Source organism: Onychomys torridus, chromosome 4 (assembly GCF_903995425.1).
Source record: "Onychomys torridus chromosome 4, mOncTor1.1, whole genome shotgun sequence".
Taxonomy (NCBI): domain Eukaryota; kingdom Metazoa; phylum Chordata; class Mammalia; order Rodentia; family Cricetidae; genus Onychomys; species Onychomys torridus.
Window position 1 is genome coordinate 2,559,482 of NC_050446.1, and position 22,173 is coordinate 2,581,654.

At 50.2% G+C, this 22,173-nt stretch overlaps 1 protein-coding gene across 2 annotated transcripts; it reads right to left on the reverse strand.

Annotated features, from left to right (window-relative positions):
- Positions 1-214: 214 nt before the first annotated feature.
- Positions 215-21,910, reverse strand: Ptgs1 (prostaglandin-endoperoxide synthase 1). 2 transcript variants are annotated; one of them, XM_036185061.1, is made up of 11 exons: positions 21,853-21,910; positions 21,669-21,758; positions 15,185-15,301; positions 14,696-14,836; positions 14,360-14,503; positions 12,218-12,399; positions 12,053-12,132; positions 8,917-9,188; positions 6,525-6,811; positions 2,628-2,775; positions 215-1,052 (listed from the first exon to the last, which is right to left on the reverse strand). In XM_036185061.1, exons 1-11 carry the CDS (start codon positions 21,857-21,859, stop codon positions 697-699), a joined length of 1,824 nt encoding a protein of 607 aa, XP_036040954.1. In that variant the 5' UTR covers positions 21,860-21,910; the 3' UTR covers positions 215-696. The 2 variants fall into 2 exon arrangements, with proteins under 2 accessions (XP_036040954.1, XP_036040956.1); XM_036185063.1 differs by having other exon boundaries at positions 8,917-9,163; positions 12,053-12,136.
- Between the last annotated feature and the right edge of the window lie 263 nt (positions 21,911-22,173).

Consider the following 22,173-nt stretch of genomic DNA (forward strand, 5'->3'; position numbering starts at 1 on the left):
TTTCACTGAACAGGAAAATTAACCAATTCCGCGTTCTAGACATTCAGGTCTGGACTGGTCTGGCCCGTGTTATAGATCATTGACCAGAAACATGACCTTCTGAGTCACGAATCAGATAGTCAACATTCTGGAGGGGGCCTCCAGATTCTAGAAAGAAAATTAAGAACTCCTGTAACTTTCAAGGAATTCCTTAGGAGCTCTACATTCTAAAATGGTTTGTTTGTTTGTTTGTTTGTTTGTAGACAGGGCCTCACTGTGTGACCATAGCTGGCTGAGAACTATGTAGAATAGACTGGCCTCAAACTCATAGTGATTCAGCTGCCTCTGCCTCCCAAGAGCTAGGATTAAGGGGTGTGTTACCACACCATGCCCTATATTATAAAGTTTTAAGTCTATATTCCAAATCAGCCAGAACTCAGGCCTTCTGGGTTGCCAACAAGGAGCCAACTTCTGGGAAGCCAGATAAAATCCACTCCTAATATTTTTAAGAGTTAACAAAGAATTCAGCATCCTAAAATGGCAAAATCACAATATTCTAGGTAAGGGTGAGATCCGAAGTTCTAAATGTCAGTGTTAATTCTCACAATGCCAAGGCAGGAAACATACATTCTCTCTATCTCAGCCTCAGAGCATCCTAGAAGGACAAATGCAAAGCTCATCCCTCCAGAAGGCTGCCTCCCTGGGTCATGGAGCCCCTCAGAGCTCAGAGGACGGTCTCTCTACAACAGGCCCTTCTTCTCCAGGTGAGTCTGGCACGTGGAAGGAAACATAGGGGCAGGTCTTGGTGTTGAGGCAGATCAGTTTCTTCAGTGAGGCTGTGTTGACAAGGTTGAAGCCCACATCTCCCCCAAATGTGCTGGGCTTCCAATACTCTGGAGAACAAATGGGATTTCCTAGGAGACCCTTAAGGGAAAAGGGAGCCCCAATCTCTATCATACTCTCCCCAAAGATGGAGTTGGGCTGACACTTCTCCAGAAGCAGCCCCGGGTAGAACTCTAAAGCATCAATGTCACCATACAGCTCCTCCAACTCGGCAGCCATCTCCTTCTCTCCTGCAAAGTGAGAAGCTACAGTCAGAGTCACAGCTTTGTTAAGGTCGACCTAGGGATGGAAACTTCTAGATTGTTTTTCTCTAGGGATGATGGAGACTCTAGGAGAACAATTTGGGCAACAGGGGAAATGTCCTAAAATTTAGCCCTGCTGGTATCAGGGAATAGTTAGGAAAGAACAGATAGGCACTTTAACTTGGACTCTGTGATGACAAGAGTCTAGCGGTCTAGATCTGTCCTCAAACAGCTGACCTCCCAGCTCACCCCAGTCTCTGAACTTAATTCTTGGGCCATCACAACATGGAGAAAACAGCCTGTCTTGATCCCCCTCAAGGAAGATTTGAAGGCCTTGCCTCTGCCAAAGCCCTGTTATTACCTAGAGTTGAGTATGTGTGTTCAGATTCAGATGGATATTCAAGGCCAGTCTACTCTCTGCTTCTTGGAACCCTTTGTCATGACAGACTAGAGACTCATCAAGATTACTGTTCAAGGATCATGGTGAACTCATCTACTGATCTCAGGATCTGTTCTACTCTGACAACTGCATGACAACAGATGGTGACCAAAGAGAGACAGACATAGGACTTTCCCATCCATTCCTTCACACCTATCCCTCTATGGGGTACAGGGGTCTGTCACACCAGAGGTAACAGGGGGGATCCAATTTGACTGCCCAATATCTGGGAATTGGGGGAAAAGAGGGGATGGAGGAAGGGAGAATGAGATCTTTTAAGATCTATTTTATTTTTAACTATATGTGTATGTGCCTGTGGCAGCCAGAGGAATCAGATCACCTGGGGCTGGAGTTACAGGCAGTTTGTGAGCTGCCTAAGATGGATGCTGGGACTCAAACTTGGGTCCTCTGCAAGAGCAACATGCACTCTTAACTGCCATTTCTCCAGCCCCATGGAAGCAGATTCTTGAACACCATGAAAACTGATTGAATCATGATCTCCAAGAGAAGCATTTGGGACTTGGGGATAGGGTGTGGTGTGTGTGTGTGTGTGTGTGTGTGTGTGTGTGTGTGTGTGTGTGTGTGTGTGTGTTTTATTTTGCTATGTTAAAGGGGTTAAGCCAAGGGCCTCATCTATGCTGGGCAAGTTCTCAACCACTGAACCACATCCCCAACTAGATACTTTTTATCAACTTTATAAGTAAGTATCTAGGAGCCACTAGACAGGATAAAACCCAGGTCTTCAGCAGATCCTAGTTCAGTATGAATCCCCCTTCACCACATAGCATTTCCCAAGACAAGGCCCTTACTCCAGTCACATCTGTGACTGTCCTCCCAGACAGGTAACTACTTTTCACAGCTCTGTGCCTTTGTTCTCACGCTTCCACACCTGAAGTCCTCCCCCCTCCATCTTCAACCTGGAAAGTTCCTATCTGTCCCTCAAGCCCACTGGGAAGGTCATTGTCTCTCCCAAAGCAGGCTACTGTCACATTCACTGCTTTCCCTTACAATGCTCGGTCACAGTGCTGGCCATCTGCGTTTTCCCAGTCTCTGTCCTTGTGATCTCCCTCACTTTCTGTGCATACCTTGAGGGTAGAGACTGTGTCCAGGAAGCAGCTGCCTACCTGTGAGCTCCTGGAAAGAGGTGTAGGGCTTCATGCCAAACCTCTTTCGGTATTCATTGAAGGGCTGTAGGCGCATCTCTCGGGACTCCTTGATGACATCCACAGCCACATGCAGAACGTGCTGGTTAAAGTTCCTACCCCCACCAATCTGCCAAAAGATTAGAGCAGTTGTCAGCCTAAGAACCAGGCCAGACTGTCCTGTGTAAGGTCCTGAAAGAAGAACTCCACGGTTCTAGTTCTTCCCAAACCAGGACAGAGAATGCTGTGACACTGTGGTTTGGCTCTAGCTCGACACTGTCCTTCTCATTCTGAAGTCTACAGTTTCCTGCTTCCACAACACTGAAATGTGCATCACTCCACTCTCTAATGACTGGGACCCCTTGGAGTCACACCAGCAGGTAGTTTCATTTTTATTGAAAGAGAGAAAAAGTCCAGATGAAAAAGAAGGACTCCAGATCCCCAAGACTTGGATGGCCTGCCTAGCTCACTTGGCAAGCTCCAGGCCAAGTAAGAGATCCTGTCTGAAAGGTCAGGTGACAGCTCCTGAGGAGTCACACCCACAGTTGACCTCTGCCACACAGACACACATACAGACAGACACACAGAGACAGACAGACAGACAGACAGACACACACACACACACACACACACACACACGACCCCACAAAAAGTCATAATAGTTAATGAGCATCAGTTTAAAGCTCTACTTCTGAGATCTATTTTGATAGAATAAGTTTAATTGAGCAGAAAGAAAAACAGCTGAATTGAAATCACACAGCTCAGAGCAGAGCAAACTTGGGACAGCAAAGAGAGTAGCTCCAACCCCAGCTCCACCCATGACAAGCTGTGTGGCTGGAACTGTGCACCCCAAAGATGCACTGACGTCTAAAGTGCAGCACCCACAAATGTGACCTTAGCTGAAAATGTAATAGTCTCACCTTGCTGGTGGCTTAGCTTTACACACTTCCCATCACCCACAGGCAACTACAATCTGATAATATTTAATGGAAAATTCCAGAAAGAAACATTTCCTAAGTTTTAAATTGCATGCTATTCTGAGTAGCATGATGAAATCTGATGAGGACTCTCTCATTCCTGCCCAGGATATGAATCATCCCTGTGTCTAGCATGTCCATACTACACAAGCCTCCTGGCTTGTCAATCACCTGGAATCTGTTAGTTATCAGGTAAACTGTCATGATATCTGAGTGCCAAGCCCAGGTAACTCCTACACAGTAAACTAAACATCCTATACCTGGGTCATTCATCTCACCCCACGTCTTCACACTGACACAATATCAACTCACATTACCCCAAGAAGGATGAGTACTGTACACCACTGAGAAAGGCCATCTTATACACTTTTATTACAGAAAATTGATACACATACTCAATTTTTCTATTATCACTGTATCCCTTACTGTACCTAGTTTATAAGTTAAACTACACCATAGTCTGTATGTATAGGGGAAAGTATGTATATGGTTCAGTACTCTACCATTTCAGACATATGGGGAGGTCTTTTGGATGTATTTCTTATGGATTCAAGAACTATCTAGTCTTCACTGGCATAGACAAAAAGAAGTCAGACTTGATTAGGGAAAGTCCTAATCCAAGACGTGATGCTTTGTTTGTTTGTGTTCAAGTTTTTGCAATAAGGTCTCATGTAACCCAGGCTAGCCTAGAACTCATTATGGAGCTAGAGTGACCTTTGAACCCCTGGTGCTCCTACCTCCACCTCCAGAGTGCTGGGAGCACAGGAGTGTGCCTCTGTGCCCAGCCCAGTGGTCGCTCATGAATGAGACTGGAGACGCAGAGAAGACACCATGCAGCAAGATGATGGAGGCAAACAGTTGAGTGACACTTCTTCTACAAGCCAAGAAATAACCAAGGATTGTGGGAGCCTAGTGAGAAAGGCATAGAACAGACTCCTCTCTAGAGCCCCAGAGAGAGTGGCCATGCTGCCACCTAACAGTGAAGGACATGTCTCTGTTACCTTAAGCCACCCGCTATTTTTTGGAAAACCCTGGCACGAAAACACAAGTACAGACGATGTGTTTCCTCATGTGCAAGCATGAGGAGTGTGGGATGTCCTCCTGATATGCTGTGGTAAAGTAAAGGAATGAAGAATGAAAGATATGCAGAGGCTGTCACAGTGCCGGTCACATGGCAGCATCAGACAACGGCCATCATGCTGGTCATTAGAGAAAGGCTGATCTGTCATGCCTCTGCTCCTCTTTTATATCCTGAGAGTCAACACCTGCCATCCTCTGCCAGTTCAAAGCCCAAACCTTTCACACACTTCACAGCCGTCCAGCCCCACACAAGGCTACTACCCCTTCTCACCCTCGTGTCCCCACAGAGAGCAGAGGGCATCAGCCTGCCAGCATACGCAGGTGGCAGCAAATGCTAATTGCAGTCAAATTACGAGGAGGAAATGTAAATCCACCAAGTATCACAGCTTCCTAACAGGGCTGAGGGACAATGATGACCTAGAAGCAAAGGGCTCAAAGACAAGAATGACAGTCCAAAGAGCTGGGGTGGAGAAAAGGGAGCTTCCAACTGTAGGGAAGGAAGGGTTTCAGAGGAGCTGGCTTCCAAGGGAACACATTCATCTGCCAGGGCCACACATAGGTGTCTCAATTAACAGAAGCTTATTCTCAGTGTGGAGATGAGTGTGTCTGATACTTGGTCCCTTCTGAAGCTGGCCTCTGTGGCTTCTAGCCACTTCCTCCCTGTGTCTGCATGTGACTTTCCTTCTGGGTGAGTCTGTTTTAATCTCCTTGTCTTACAGAAACACCAATCACATTGGATTAGGGCTCACCCCAATTTCCTGGTTAGTCTCAATTGTCTCTTTAAAGACATTATCTCCACATGTTATTCTGGGGTCTTGAGGGTTAGGAGTGCAGCATATTAATTTGGGAAAAGACACAGTTCAGCTGACAGGAAAAATAGGATTCAAAAAGCATTTCTTTGTACAGGCACTGTCATATATATATGAGCATATCCTAATAGGGTCCTTCTGTACCTCAGATTTTTTGCCCTCTGACCCTCAGGCCTTTGCACATGCTGTCCTCTCCATCTGGAACACAATCATACCCTTCACCATCACCACTCCTTCAGGGAAAATGCCATCTCTGCTTTTCCAGCACACTAACACCCAGGTCTGAATCACAGAGTTGACAGAGCAACATGGCTTTCTGCACTATGGTCTTCAACATGTTTTTATGATTCTGAGGACATCAGCAAGTGCCTGTCATGGTCCCTCATATACAACCAGTACTCATGTTGTCACTGGACTGTTTCCCTTTTATGGTGTTGGTGCCAAAGGGACAGGGTCCAAGAACCATGTCAATCTTGTTCATGTGTAGCATGCCCAAGCATCTGGAGTAATGCCTGTGCCGTTGTCTGAATCTGAAATATATTCCATAGGTTTGTATTTTAAACACTTTCTCCCCAAATGGTGGCACTATTGGGGGTGCTGCAGAACCTTTAGAAGGTATAGCCAAACTGAAGAAAATGGGCTACTAGAAACCAGCCTTTGAAGGTTACAGCTCAGCCCCTGGTTCCTGTCTCATGATTTCCTGATCTGCTGTGATGTGAACATCCTTTGCCTTGAGCTCCTGCTACCACATATAGGTCACTCACTCTGCCATGGCTTTCCTCGCTGGGACACTGTGAACCAAAATAATTCTTCCTCCCTTGGGTTGTTTCTGTCAGGTATTTGAGACATAGTAACATGAAAGTAACTAATAAACGCTGGTGCTATCACCTGCATGAGAGAATTCATAAAGAGATCTTTACAACCACCTGTAGAAGTAACACCATGCTGGGTTTTAGACCAAGTCTATCGGGTCCCAGAGCCCACCCCAATGACTCTGTTTCTCTGAAGCTTACCTGGCCAGCCCTCTGGCGAGAGAAGGCCTCCACCAATGCCTCAACACCATAGTCCACCAGCATGGAGGTATTGAACAAGAACTGCTCATAACCATACTCTTGAGCGCCCACTTTGAAGGAGTCAGGCATGAGTGGGTGCCAGTGATAGAGATGGTTGAACTCCACGGCAATGCGATTTTGGTACTGGAACTGGGCTCGGAACAGCAGTTCTGGGTCAAACTTGAGCTGCAGGAAGTAGCCACTCAAGTGCTGCACATATTCCTCAATGATAATTTTGATGGTTTCCCCTGTGTAGGGAAGATGGGAAATGCGGTCAGCAGAGTTCAGCGTGTGGGAAACGGGACAGCTCATGAGGAGTGCTTGCTTTTGTCTCCTTGCTGCTGCTGGTGTTCATTTATCCCCCTTGGTCACTTCTGCTTTCTGCCCTTCTAAGAGAATGTGAAAACACACTGTCTCAGATTTGACTGAGATATGCAGACAAGGGCGTTGCTGCCCCAGAGGGTGGTCCTGGACCCAGTAAAGCAGTAATCAAAACCAGGTTTCCAGGGGCTAGAGAGAGACGGAAAGAGGTGAAGAGCACTGGCTGCTCTTCCAGGGGACCCAGGTTCAACTCCCAGCACCAATATGGTGGCTCCAACTATCTGTAACCCTAGTACCAGGAGTCTGATGCCCTTTTCTAGCCTCCTCGGGTACCAGGCATGTACATGGTACACAGATATACATGAAGACAAAAACACCAAAATACATAGAATAAATTTAAAAAAAAAAAAACTATTTTTCCAACCCCGATGTAACCTCTCTCCTACAGACCATGACAAACAAGGTCTGGGGAAGTCATGAATGGTGACACAAGCCTGTAAACCCAGACCTTGTGGGGCCAAGGTAGGAGAGTGGCAAAGTGGATGCCAGGATGGCCTACTCGGAAAAAGTTTGTCGCTAAAAAAATTTTTTAAGCTGAGAAACTCTGAAAGGTATAAAAATACAGTGCTATGTTAGTGAGGAATGTCATTTCACTGGAACCCTTAGTGGGGGGCGAGGGCTTCAGAGACACCATCTGACAGCTGCTGCTACATCCAAAGAAGCCCCACAGCTGGGGAGTGTGGCCCTGGGTTTGTCTAAATGTACTTTGTTTCTCCTGTGTTGTTTTGTACATTAGAATCTCGTGGACAGAGATATTTCTTGATCCCCGGGGAAGCAGCTATACACAACAGAAACAGCCAAGAAAGAAGTCAGCTGAAGATTCCCGACCAATAGGAAACCTGGCCAGCAGATAGGTGAAGGAAACTGGTATCTGGACCAATCGGCCAATGGATGAACTGGCTTTTTAGTAAACTGACCTGGAACCATGGGATTTGGGGTTAGCAGACATGGGTTCACATCCTAGCTTCTTAACATGTAGGCATCTGAGCCCGAGGCACACTTTCCTCACCTGTAAACTGTAGGCTCTATGAATTCCCAAGTGATTTCCATATGACCATGTAGCAGGTCACGTGAAGAGTAGATAGCAGGCATTTATGCTTTGGGCATAGGACAGTCGGCCTCAGCCATGTCAACACAGGTCAGCTAGAGTCTCAACCTTGATCACAGTTTCTCCACCAGCCAAGGTGCTGGGCAACCTCTAACCAGAGACCTGGCCTCTCTGGTAAAGGTCTGTGAAATACATACAGACTTCAGAACAAAACTCAGCCTGTCCATCCTCAGGCTGTTCTTATCCTCAGTGCCTGACTCTTCCAGAAGCCAGTAAATTAAACGCTGTAATTGGGACCAGCCATACCCAGTAATGCCCAGAAGTAGTGACTCACAGAGTATGGTCAGGACAGAGGTGTCAGGGTCCAAGCTCCCAGGCAGGAAGCCATCTGACATTTTAGGGAACAGACTCACCCCCACTTAGGAGACACAAAAATATCTTGTCCCTGAGTCACCTAGAATCTACCAAACTCCACAAAGGCTGGTAGACTGAGAGGGGAAACTGGGAGTTCCTGAGGGTGAGGAAAGCCGGGGTTTGATCCTGGTGTGCTGGAGATCACCAAACTGGGTGGCTGCACAAGGGGGAAACTGGGATTCAAGGTTGCCAATCTAACGTCCTCAGAGCCTTCCCAGTAGGTGGCATCGCAAATCTTTCCAGCAACACATCCAGGACCTGAAGCCACAGCCTGGAAGCCCCAGCCTCAGGTCTCAGTCACCAGCGACTGTCCCTCTCATCAACGTGACCACATTGACTAAATCTCTTTTTCCTGCTTTTTACTATTAATTTGTTTTACTTTTAATTGGGTTACTGAGTATGGGTGACCAAACCCAGCTTGGGGCTCAGGCTGTGACTCCCCCAGGTTCAGTAACACCAGAGTCCTAACCTGCCTGCCTCCCAGGCACCGCTCCTCCCTGGCACACTCACCGATAAGGATGAGGCGAGTGGTCTGGAAGAGCTGCTCGTCATCCCAGGTGGGGTGCTCCTCTCTCAGCAAATCGCACACGCGGTTGTGCTCCCGCAACCAGATGGTGGAGATGACCATCAGCCCTGGGAGCAACCCAAACACCTCCTGGCCCACGGCCATCTGATTCTTGAGCGGGACGCCTGGTGGGTAGCGCATCAACACCGACGCCTGTTCCACGGACGGTGGGTACACCTCTCCGTCCAGCACCTGTGGGATGGGGCCGCCTGGCAACCTGGGGCCGGGCAGAGCAGCCGCAGCTGACTCCAGCCCTCCTCCAAGATCCCTCTCCGTCCACATCCGGTCCCTGTGCTCCAGCTTTACTTCCTCAACCCAGGTCCACCTGCCTGGTACTCTCTAAGTGCCTGCCCTAGATCAACTCTTGCTCTTAGACATCCTTTTAGGTACACAGTAGTCAGTGTGCCCCTTTGAAAAACAGACAACAAAAACCTCAAATCTAGCACCACAGGCTAGCTGCGTTAGCTTGAAATACTTCCGGCCGCCCTCTGCTCTCAGCAGAGATCAGAAGCCTACATACAACACGCACCCTGCTCCCCTCCTTCCACCCAGCCATTCCTCATGCACCCCGTATCTTCCTGCCTCTAAGTCCTTCTCACAGCCAAACCCTCTGGAGAGCTAACAACCCTGGCCCCTTCTTGGCCTGGTCAATCCCGCTGCAACTCTGACTTCCTAGACCAGGCGTCAGTCCAGGCCTCAGGGCCCTCCGATGGTACCAACTGGTTGGTGGCAGTTACACAAGAGTAACTAGGTAGGTGGTGGTTTTCTCATCCATTCATGAAATATACACATTGTCAAGCTATATGCCAAGTACTGTTCTCAGCTCTGAAGACGCCCCAGTGAATTTTCCTTCCCCTTGTCAGATTTCCATAATCCAATGTAGTGGCCACTAGCCACCTGTAGCCTCTGGGCACTCCAAATTTGACTGGAATGAAGACCCCTATTTCATTTAATTTAGATTTTACTTGATTTTTCTTTTAAATTTTCCTCTTTTAAGATTTATTTTTGTATGTATGTGTGTATGCCTCATGTGTGGGGATGCCCACAGAGACCAGAAGAGGATATCAGATCCTTAGAGCTGGAGTTACAGATAGTTGTGAGCCTCTTTGTGTGTTCTAGGAAGCAAACCCAGGTCCTCCGGAAGAGCAGCAAGTGCTTTTAACCGCTGAGCCGTCTCTCCAGCCCTATAATTTTAAATTTTAAAGCTGATGTTTCAGCTATTGGGTATGTGAATCTGCTTATTCAATTATAATTTTTATGAAATCTAGAGAGAAATTGGCTACCTCCAATGAAAACCTTTTTAAATTTTATTACATTTATTTATTTGTGTGTACACAAGGCAAGAGCACACAGGTGCCAAAGCGAACCTATGGAGGTCAGAAGACAATTTGTAGGAACAGGTGTTCTCCTTTATCTACATGGGTCACAGAGATCAAACACCAGTTATCAGGCTTTGGTGTCAAGTGCCCTCATCAGCTGAGCCATCTCACCAGCCTAAGTAAAGTGTACTTTACCCATTAAAGTCCATCTTGTCTGTTTTCACTTTTGTTAATGTGGCCACTGGGAAGTGTGAATTACAAAAGAGGCTCACACGACTGTTGGAAAGCTCTAGTTTACACAAGAAATCTTGCTACAGCCCATACCCTGGTATGCATGCATGTGACCCCTGATGATCTGTGGTTCCCTATACACTGACATTCAGAACTGTGGTTTGCCCATACCCTGGTATGCATGCATGTGACCCCTGATGATCTGTGGTTCCCCTACACACTGACATTCAGAACTGTGGTTTGCCCATACCCTGGTATGCATGCATGTGACCCCTGATGATCTGTGGTTCCCCTACACACTGACATTCAGAACTGTGGTTTGCCCATACCCTGGTACGCATGCATGTGACCCCTGATGATCTGTGGTTCCCCTATACACTGACATTCAGAACTGTGGTTTGCCCATACCCTGGTATGCATGCATGTGACCCCTGATGATCTGTGGTTCCCCTACACACTGACATTCAGAACTGTGGTTTGCCCATACCCTGGTATGCATGCATGTGACCCCTGATGATCTGTGGTTCCCCTACACACTGACATTCAGAACTGTGGTTTGCCCATACCCTGGTATGCATGCATGTGACCCCTGATGATCTGTGGTTCCCCTATACACTGACATTCAGAACTGTGGTTTGCCCATACCCTGGTACGCATGCATGTGACCCCTGATGATCTGTGGTTCCCCTATACACTGACATTCAGAACTGTGGTTTGCCCATACCCTGGTATGCATGCATGTGACCCCTGATGATCTGTGGTTCCCCTACACACTGACATTCAGAACTGTGGTTTGCCCATACCCTGGTATGCATGCATGTGACCCCTGATGATCTGTGGTTCCCCTATACACTGACATTCAGAACTGTGGTTTGCCCATACCCTGGTATGCATGCATGTGACCCCTGATGATCTGTGGTTCCCCTACACACTGACATTCAGAACTGTGGTTTGCCCATACCCTGGCATTCATATACATGCCCTCCACGGGACTGTGGTTCCTTGATGACTAGACCTATAGCTAAGATGAACACTGCTTAGTCGCCTGCACAAGTCCCACCATGGTGCCCATTCCACAAAGTAGGATAGCAAAATGAATTAAAGCATCTCCAGCAGGCTATGGGAAGCCATGGGAGGCCATGAGGGGCATGGGAAGCCATGGGGGCATGGGAGGCCATGGGGGACATGGAAGGCCATGGGGGCATGGGAGGCCATAGAGGGAATGGGAGGACATGGGGGACATGGAGGGCCCTGGGGGACATGGAGGGCCCTGGGGGACATGGGGGGCATGGGAGGCCATGGGGGATATGGGAGGCCATGGAAGGCCATGGGGGCAAGAGAGGACATGGGGAGCATGGGAGGACATGGGGGGGGCATGGGGGCATGGGAAGCCATTACTGTTCTTTATTTGCTTTTTGCCCTATTAGCTTCTCCCAGTCTTTGATCTCTGGCCCATTCCCTTACCCAGCCATCTTAGCAAGAGAAAATGAGGGAGACCCTTCCCACAGTCCCATCTCCAAGCCAACACTACCTGGTACTTGAGTTTCCCATCCTTGAAGAGACGCAGGCGATACTGTCGATCCAAGTTATCTCCATAAATGTGGCCAAGGTCTATCTGAGGACAGAAAGTTCACTCAGATCATCTGGATTCTGGTAATAGCCTGCATGTGGCAATGAGCCCCACCTGCATACTCACTCCATGGCCCAGTGCCTTGGTGAAGCCAGGACCCATCTTCCCAGAGGTCTTAAAGAACTGGTGGGTGAAGTGCTGTGCGAAGAAGGCAAACATGATGTTGGTGCCCTGGGGGGCAGGGATGAACTTCCTTCTCAACAGCAGTCGTTGGGCTAGGAGCTGAGCATCAGGCAACTGCTTCTTCCCTGGTCAGGGAAATAGGAAAGAATAGTAGATGCCTAGGTCCTGCTTGTATCTTCCTGCCCTGGGGACTAGTGGGCTCCCAGAAGTCCCCAGGCAAACTATCCCAAGCAGGTAGACCAGAGCATCCTCCTCAGGACCTGTCCTCCCTCCCCACAGGTAGCCTGTAAAGAAAGATCTTGAAGTATTTGCCAAGGAAATGGCTGGTATTTGGAATTTGTTTTAAAATCCCCTACCAAAAGCCAGGCATGGTGGTGGACACCTGCAATGCTAGCACTGGGGAGGCTGGGGCAAGAACATCTCCAGTTAAAGGCCTGACTGGGTTACACAGGGAGACTGTACCTCAGAATCATACAGGGGTCCTGTGAGATGCCTCAGCGGACAAAAATACCCGCCACAGAAGACTGATCACCTGAGCTCGAGCCCCCAAGCCCCTAATCATAAGTCACACCATGCAGGGTCAAAGTTCCCCATGCTGTTGGCTCTGTGCCCAGAAAGAGAAGCATTTGCAGAAGGGATCTTAGCATTTCTGTGAAAGCCAGAGGGAGGCGCCTCCTGCCAGGAGCCAGGAGTCCTGGGTCTGCCTGGCTTTGCTCTATGAGTTTGGGCCAAGCAACTTTCTCTGAGCCTCGGTTTCCCTGGCTGAGCAGTGTGTGGAGGGACTGGACCTGGATGAACTGAGTGTCTAACAACTGCTGAAGCATCACTGAGACCTCAGAGATATGGCAAGGGGATGACAGAGGGTGGGGGTTGGGCACAGGGAGGGCCTTCACTGTTGGGGGTTCATGAGGTAGAGTAGGGAGGAAGGAGGGTGGATGCAGAGTTCATACACCATCTCAGGAGATTTCTTCCCAGCCAGGATCTTAGAATATAGACCCCATCTTCACTTAGGTCGTCTGAGCTTTTAGGGCAGCTCAGGTCTTGGGTCTCTCCCCCTGCCACTTGTCCTTTCTCCCTGGTTCTGAAAAACCTCTTTCCTGGAGTCGATTGCTGAGCCTGAGGGGGACGGTAGAGAGGAAGTGAAGGGAGGGACAGTTGGCTTGATATGACCATTTCCTGGTGACTTTTTCTGACCTCAGTTTCCCCACCTGCAAAGTGGGCATGATGAAATGTGCTGTTCCCTCCCTTCTGCAGAAATGGAAGGCTATTCATCCAGTAACTAATGGAAGCAGATGCAGAGATCCACAGCCAAGCACCAGGCTGAGCTCCAGGAGTCCAGTCAAAGAGCAGGAAGAAGGATTCTATGAGCTAGGGGCATCAAGATCATGATGGAGAAATCTACAGAGACAACAAAACCCAGCTAGTGGGAACTCATGAACGTTAGACCAACAGCTGGGGAGCCTCCGTGGGACTGGACTAGGCCCTCTGCATAATTGAGACAGTTGTGTAGCTTGGTCTGTTTAAGGGAACTCAGGCAGTGGGATCAGGATCTATCCCTGGTGCATGAGCTGGCTTTTTGGAGCCCACTACCTATAGTGGGACACCTTGAACAGCCTTGATGCAGGGGGCAGGGGCTAGGACCTGCTTCAGTTGAATGTACCAGGCCCAGCTGACTCCCCATGGGAGGCCTTACATTTTCGGAGGAGGGGATGGGGGGTTGGTTGAGGTAGGGAAGGCTAGGGGAAGAACAGGAAGAAGCATGAAAAAGGGATCTGTGGTCAGTGTGTAAAATGAATAATAAAGAAAAATTAAAAAGAAAATAAATGGAAGGCTAGTGGTAGACCCTGTTTTCCTAGTATTTAGGTGCTCACAACATGGGAGCTCATCTGGGAGAGCCTGCCTCTGATTTTACTTGTCATCTTAAAGAAGAACCTCAGCTGTCTTTTATGTCCTCTTCCTTGGTCCTAGACATGTCAACTGTCTTGCTTTGTTCCACCTATCTATGACATCAGTCAGTAATGGCCCTTCTGCCTGCTTTTGCCTGAAGAGGAGAACTCAGGCCAGCTCCTTACCACAGCCCCTTACCTTTGGTCCCCATGGGTGTGGGGCAGTCTTTGGGCACGGAGGGCAGAACTCGAGTATAGTAGCTCACATTGGAGAAGGACTCCCAGCTGATGTAGTCATGTGCTAAGTTGTAGGTTGGAGGGCTGGGGATGAGGTTGGACCGTACTGCAGATCAAAAATAATGGTGACAAGGCTGTTCCCATCCCACCCCACTTCCCTGCCTCTTCCTATGCTGGGCCTTGTTTTATCTGGCATCAGAGAGTTTCTCCACCTACTGTTTTTATCAGATGCCAAGAATCCCAAGAACTGGGGTGAGTCCTTATTCCTCAGGTTAGAGGGGCCCAGTCCCACACTCACCTGTGAGTATCAGCCGCATGAGTGTTTCTCTGATGAAGGTGGCATTCACAAACTCCCAGAACCATCGCCCATGAGTCAGCAGGAAATGGGTGAATGAGGGGCTGGGGCGCAGGAAATTCCGCAGCCAGGTCCAAAGCTCAGCTGCAGGAACAGTGGGAACCACTGAGTCCATCTCTTCCAACAAGACCAGAGCTACCTACCCATGGTGAGAGGATGGGGGCCAAACAGGAATCTATGGGTAGCACCCTTAGGAGTGATGACACATGAAAGAGCCAGGACCCAAAATGAGGACAGAGGATGGGGAGCATGGAGATGAGCCACCACAGAGTGGACTGGGCCAAGGAAAGAGCTTACATGGAAGCCATGTTTGAGCGGGGTCAAAGCCAAACAAAAAGGCAAAAGAAGCCACAGCCAGAAAGGAAAGCAGGTGTCAGATATAGAGGAAGATCCAGAGGAGCAGGAGAGACAGGGGCCTGAGGCCTAGCTCACGGATGGTGCAGTTGGGGCCCGAATAGCCCGTGTGAGTACAGTCACACTGGTAGCGGTCGAGGCCAAATCGGACACAGACACCCTGGTTCTGGCACGGATAATAACAACAGGGATTGACTGTGGATGAGAAACAAGTATTAGGGACACTCTCAAGTAGCCTCCTGACCCCACCCCCCCCCCCCACCGCCCGAGTGTGGAGAAAGGGCACAGAGGCAGCACTCTCCCAAATGACCTCTGGACTCCTCTCTGGCCAACCCGGCTCAGCACCATAGACATAAACCCCATCCCCTGCTCTGGACCTCCAGCCTACCCCATGCTCCAGGCCAGGAGAAAGTCCCACTCCCTTCCTGCTGCCACCAAGGGAGTGAGGGTAAGAGTCCAGACCCAAGCTGTTGATAACCAGGCTGGGAAGCTGCTGATAAGACAACCTGCTGTGAGCTGCTGGGGGCTCACTTCCTGCCTCTTCACAGCCAAGCCACCAGGGTATGTGTGGGGCTTCAGAAAGAAGACTAGGATGTGGGCAGGTTCTCCCAGATGAGCCCCCCACCCCATGTTGTGAGCACCTAGATACTAAGAAAATAGGCCACTAGCCTTCCATTTCTGCAGAAGGGAGGGAACAGCACATTTCATCATGCCCACTTTGCAGGTGGGGAAACTGAGGTCAGAAAAAGTCACCAGGAAATGGTCATATCAAGCCAACTGTCCCTCCCTTCACTTCCTCTCTACCGTCCCCCTCCTCCCCAGGCTCAGCAATCAACTCCAGGAAAGAGGTTTTTCAGAACCAGGGAGAAAGGACAAGTGGCAGGGGGAGAGACCCAAGACCTGAGCTGCCCTAAAAGCTCAGACGACCTAAGTGAAGATGGGGTCTATATTCTAAGATCCTGGCTGGGAAGAAATCTCCTGAGATGGTGTATGAACTCTGCATCCACCCTCCTTCCTCCCTACTCTACCTCATGAACCCCCAACAGTGAAGGCCCTCCCTGTGCCCAACCCCCACCCTCTGTCATCCCCTTGCCATATCTCTGAGGTCTCAGTGATGCTTCAGCAGTTGTTAGACACTCAGTTCATCCAGGTCCAGTCCCTCCACACACTGCTCAGCCAGGGAAACCGAGGCTCAGAGAAAGTTGCTTGGCCCAAACTCATAGAGCAAAGCCAGGCAGACCCAGGACTCCTGGCTCCTGGCAGGAGGCGCCTCCCTCTGGCTTTCACAGAAATGCTAAGATCCCTTCTGCAAATGCTTCTCTTTCTGGGCACAGAGCCAACAGCATGGGGAACTTTGACCCTGCATGGTGTGACTTATGATTAGGGGTCAAGAGGGTGGCAAAAAGTCAGAGCAACCTAGCATGGACTGGCCAGTCATCAAAGAGGCCCTCATCTGGAGGACTGACCCAGAGCAGGGCTTACCCCTCCAGCCTGAATCCTCACCTCAGTTTCCATGGTACAGCACCCTCCCACCTCCAGGGGCCTCCAGATGCCCCTAGAATCACCATCACCACACATATATCAGCAAAAATAATACTTACCATGCAAATAGTTTTGCTTAAGCCCTGGTAACTTTGAACAACCCCACAAAGACATTTTTGTGATCTCTGGCAGGAGTTTAGAAGAGAGAAGCCAAGGGGAAGAAGGCTAGACAAAAAGGCCTTATCAAGCTGACACAGGCAGACCTGGCAAGCAAGAGCCAGGGACGGGAGAGCTGACAAGACCCCAGCCCTCCACAGCCCCAGAAAGACCAAAGGGGCCTGGAGCCACTTCCAGCCTACTGAGACTAGGGCTTTCCTCATATCAATTGCTCAAGTGCAACTCACCAGCTGTGAGCCTGGCCGGACTCTGACATAGGGTTCTCCCATACCCAGGAAACAATCTTAACACTCAGAAGGAACAGGGAGAAGGTCCAGGCTTCCTCTGAGCTCCAGTTTCCTATTTCTGGCTCAACAGAAGTCTCAAGAGGTTCAGAAGCTCAAAGAGGCTGTAGCAACCCTCCCTCAGGCCCCAAAGACCTACCCCCGTACTCACCTAGACTATACTTCTCACATCTCTGAACCCTCCCCAAGGAATAGCACCCTGTGCCCTGCTCAAGGCTCACCAAGTCCCTACTCGGAAGTCTGCCTCTCCTTCCTGCCCTGAAGGAGGGCCACACCTTCCCAGACATCCACCTCCCCACTGGACTGGCTCACAGCCTGGTGACCAAGCTTAACAAATGTGTGTGGAACTAATAAAATAGTATGATGAGACCAGCCATTCCCTGCTGGGCAGAGAGATGCTTTCCTCCTCCCAGCAGCCCCTGAGGCAAGCTTCGAGACCTCCTGATGCTGTCAGGGTTGTTGTTGTTGTTTGGTTGGGTTTTTTTGTTATCGTTGTTGTTGTTTTGTTTTGTTTTGTTTTGTTTTTTCCAACTAAGCAGAGTTTCCTGCAGCACCAATGTCCTGTCTCAAGCCAGAAGAGGGCCTTCCCTCCCAACCAGACTGTGGCAGCTTTCCCTCACCCCTCCCCACCCTTTTTCCATAAACACCAGCTGCCCCAAGACAGGAAAGTCCTCTTGGGCAGGGACAACAGCTGCAGGAGCTCCGGGGTATGAAAGTGTACAGAGAGGGTGCTGCTTGGCCATGCTGACTTTGACAGCCATGCTGGGGAGACCTGGGCTGTCACTGACCAAGTCCATGACCCCACCTCCCCAGGGTGTATTTGTCTCCAGCACCCAGTAGGAAAATGGGTGAGTCTCCTGTTGCACAATAAGGAACTCCAGGTCAGAGTAAGCAAGAGGCTTATGCTCAAACCCCACAGCCTCCGGGCAGCAGAAGCAGAATGTGAACCTCCTTCCCTTTCCCTGCCTGACTCCTCCTGAGATATCTAGGACTTGATTTAGGGGAGAGATAGAGCAGAATCACACTGATCCAAAGGCCACGGATGTTGCTGCTTCTTCCAGATGAACTTTTCACATCCCAAGTGAATGTGGGAGGCTGGGGTCACCACCTCCTGCTACAAGCAGACCTCCAGTTATTCAACAGGAGAGTTGAATAACTTCCAACCTGCAGGATTCCATGCCAACGCAGTCCTCTGCCTAACAGAGGGGACCACTCTACTAAAACCACCCACCTTTCTTGATGGAAGTAAGGAAGGGGCCATGAGAGAGGAACAGGCACCCAGTCTAATGTACTTCCAGTGACCCACACTCAAGCACAAGTCAGCCACCAAAGAGGAGCACAGGAAAGATGAACTCAGAAGTGGTGCTGTCACTGGCTGTATCCATGAACAAGTCCCTTCCACACTGAGGGCCTTGCTTGCCTATCTGTCCCATAAGCACTGGTAGAACAGGCATCTCAAAGGTTGCTCTCCCCTGCCCTGCCCCCCGTCTGGACTCTGTCAGAAGCCAAGCTGCCCCCCCAGGTCATTTCATCATGCTCCCGCCCTCGGCACAGGACTCTGCAACTGTTCTCACTGAGTGCCTGACGCCCACGAAGCAGGACGATAGACAACCACTGTGCCTGCAAGACACAGATACCCGAAGGCCAAAGCAGTCAACTCACATGCCCACAGATCTTCGAGCTCTAAAACCCACCCATGGATTTGAGTAAGATGTCCTCCAGCCCAAAAGCTGGAGATCTGGACTCAGAGGCAAGCGGGGCAGGGGACAGGTATGGCTGGGGAGCACCCAGTCTTCCCAGATGTGGATGTGGGGGTGGCATCAGGCAGGAGAAGAGACTGCACCCAAATCTCCTAAACATAACATTTACAGAAGCTCGGAAGCGAGAGTGTGTGGCAGTCAAGAGGAAAGTGAGCCTGAGTAGCCAGGCCTGGGCCTCCCAACACCATGCCTGTAGGCAGATCCAGGCCAGACACCTCTGTGGCAGGCCCAAACAGCAAGAAAGGAAGGCCCCTCCAGGTCCACAGACCTAGCTGGGGCTGGAGACAGGAGCAGTCAAGGAAGACAGAGGGAGGCTTTGGTGTGTACTCAAGTCTCACCCCACATGCAGGAGTTAGCTGGCCTCAGGCTCCTCAGCCTGGCACACAATTCTACTGGCCAGGTCATGCATGCCCTCTCCTTAGCTAGGCATGGGGCACTTAAATGGTCTGGGTATTGTGGTGCATGCCTTTAATTCCAGCACTCAGGAGGCAGAGGCAGGTAGATCTCTCTGAGTTCAAGGCCAGCCTGGTCTACATAGTGAGATCCAGGACAGGACAGTCAGGGCTACTTAGAGAGACCCTACACACACACACACACACACACACACACACACACACACACTTGTGTGCACACTTACATGTACATGCACACACACATGCACATGCTCTGGAAGGGAAGCATTTGAACACTGTGGGTCCCAGCACAGTCTTGGGCTCCAAACAGGGCACTATCTCTTCCTCCATCAAGCAGTAGAGGTCTCCTGCCTTCAAAGATGTCTGCAGCTTTGGGCTCCAGGCAAGTGCCCAAGCAGTTTGAGCCACTGTTTACTGCAGACTTGGGGGCAGGCAGGCACCCACCTGTCCAGTTCTGTCCTTAACCCTTGCAGGGGTCTGTGACCAGCTTCTCAGCCTCTAGGCTCAACCCAGAATCATCTACCTGTCCTCATTTTCATGTTCCCAGGGACCATTGAATACAAGCTCTGCTGTCCAACACCTACTGCTTCCTGCAAGAAAGACCCTCACAGAACTCCAGCAGAAAACCAGTCTCTTCCTCCCACTACCTCCTTTGCTTCAAAGTCTAATTGAAATAAATGCCATCTCCTCCAAGAAGCCCTCCTGATTCCTCACACAGGAGCAGATATTCCCTCCTTGACATCCTTTGTTTCTCTCACCCTTAGCCATTGCCCTCACTCCCTATAGAACAACCCTAGCATCTGTCTCCACCACTAGACTGCGAGCTCCACTGGGTTCTCTGTCACTGGGGTCCCAGCCAAAGGCTGGCATAGAAGAAGCTTGTGGAATGCGAAACAGAAAAATCCCGCTACAGCACACACACCATGAACACAAGTGGAAGGGATACTATGGCTCCGGTCACCGCTTGGATCCCCATGCCGCTCAGGTCACCAGCTCACACCCTCTCCCTGGCTAAAGAGAGCCAAACCCAGGGCCTGGATACTGAGCACTGTGGATTTCCCAGCAGAGCAGTGCCCTCCAAGCTAAGCTCTACCCCTCCTCCCCAGGAGTCACAAGCAAGGAAGACAAGTGAACGATGCCAGGCACTCAGGAGCCCAGATGGGGTGAGGAGCATAATGAGAGCTGGACTCGGCCTGACCCAGACAGCGCAGGCCACAGCCAGCATGGCCAGCCATGGCTCTACCTCCAGCTCACTGTGGGATCTCCAACAAGTGGCCCCACTCCCTCCATGTCTCAGAGTTCTATTCTATGAAATGGGTCTAGCAAATCTGCCCCACAAAGCATTGAAGAAAAATCTACCCAGAACTGAGCTTGGTAAGCTGAAGTGCTGGCTCAGAAATATTCCCTCCCAAATCCAGGCTGGGGGGGGGGGGGGTAATCTCCATTATTGCACAGGTTTCCCTAAATCTTCTCACACAAACCCTCTCCTCCAGAGTCTCCTGATTCCCAATCCACTCTGACACTGTTCTTCCCTCCTCCGAGCTCTAGTCTCATCCCTCCTCTCCCACTGCCGACCTTTCTTGGCCGCATTTTACAGGTGGGCATCTGAACTAGAGAAAGGGGAAGAAAAGTCAGGAGAGGGGCTGGGGTGGAAGAGTGGGTTCTTTTTCTTTCCTGGAACCTGGTACTGGCCTGAAGGAGGGCTAAAGGACAGAACTGCAGGGTATTGGAGAGTTCTTGATTAGGCTATCCCTAAGTTCAAACCCTGAGCCCACCACGCACTATGTGACTTAGGGGTGTTATCATACCTACTAAGCCTGTTTCCCCATCAGTATGTGTGCACCTCTCTCCTCCTCCCTATTCCCAGGACAGCTGGTGCCCCACCCCAGCCCGTCTCTACCGATGTGGAGGAGGTTGAGTGTCAGGACCAGGCCTCCAAAAGTTAGAGGCTAAAGAACGGGAACTCGGGAACTCGCTCTCCAGCCTGCCTTCCCCTTGGCGCCTGCAGCTTCTTCCCCCAAAGAGCCCTCACAAATAAATGAATGAATGAATGAATGAATGAATGAATGAATGAATAAATAAATAAATAAATAAATAAACAAACAAACAAACAAACAAATAAATTTTTAAAAGAACTTGGGGCGGGGAGGGGGTATGGAAACTGCTTGGAAAGTTGCAGCCCCGCACAGATGAAATTAAGAACCGTCTCTGCTCCCCATGCCGGCTCCCGAGCTCAGTTGGCGGTGAGCCAGAGAGACCCTATGTAGGCTTTAGCCATGAGTTCTCCAGGGGGCCTCATACCACAAACTTGATACCCCACTCCCAGGCACCGCCTGCAGAAAGGGGAAGTGGGGGCCTCTGGAAGGGAGAAGAGGGAGATGGACCAAGCCAGCAGCACAGGATTCGGGATCACCATGGGCACTGGGGGGGGGAGGGGGATGCCTACCTGGTGAGGGCACCCCTGGGTCTGCGAGCAGGACAGGGGACGGCGGCAGCAGCAGCAGGAGCAACAGGAACTGGAGCGAGAGACTCCTTCCTGAAGAAGAGAGACAAGTTGAGCCCGGCGTTCAAGGCTCTGCCTGCAGGCCACCGGATTCTCCGGTGCTTGGGGGCACTGGGGTCGGACTCACGGCTCATGGCTCTGAGAGTTGATGGATGTGAAAGCCAACTGCTGGGTGGGTCCTCGGGTGCAACTCCAGCACTGCCCCAGTGCTGGCGGGTCCCCTCCCACCCAGCCCATGGCTCCACCCCGACTCCTCCCTCAAGTTGTCTCCTGGACAACGCCTGCTGACTTCCTCTACTCAGGCCTGGCCAAGACGTTTTATTAACTACTGCATTAAGACTGTCACTCAAGATCCTTTAGATGCACAACCTTTTTAAAGTGTTAGAAATGCATCTATTGATCTAGAGGCTGGCTGAGGATAGACATGACAGAGGACAGGGCTCAGACA

Bases quoted from the DNA above. Each gene is read 5' to 3' on its own strand.
- Ptgs1 (XM_036185061.1), bottom strand. The intron at 14,504-14,695 runs GTGAGTGTGGGA...TTTGATCTGCAG, and splicing joins CATGCGGCTGATACTCACAG to TACGGTCCAACCTCATCCCC. The intron at 1,053-2,627 runs GTAGGCAGCTGC...CTCACTTTGCAG, and splicing joins CTCTTTCCAGGAGCTCACAG to GAGAGAAGGAGATGGCTGCC.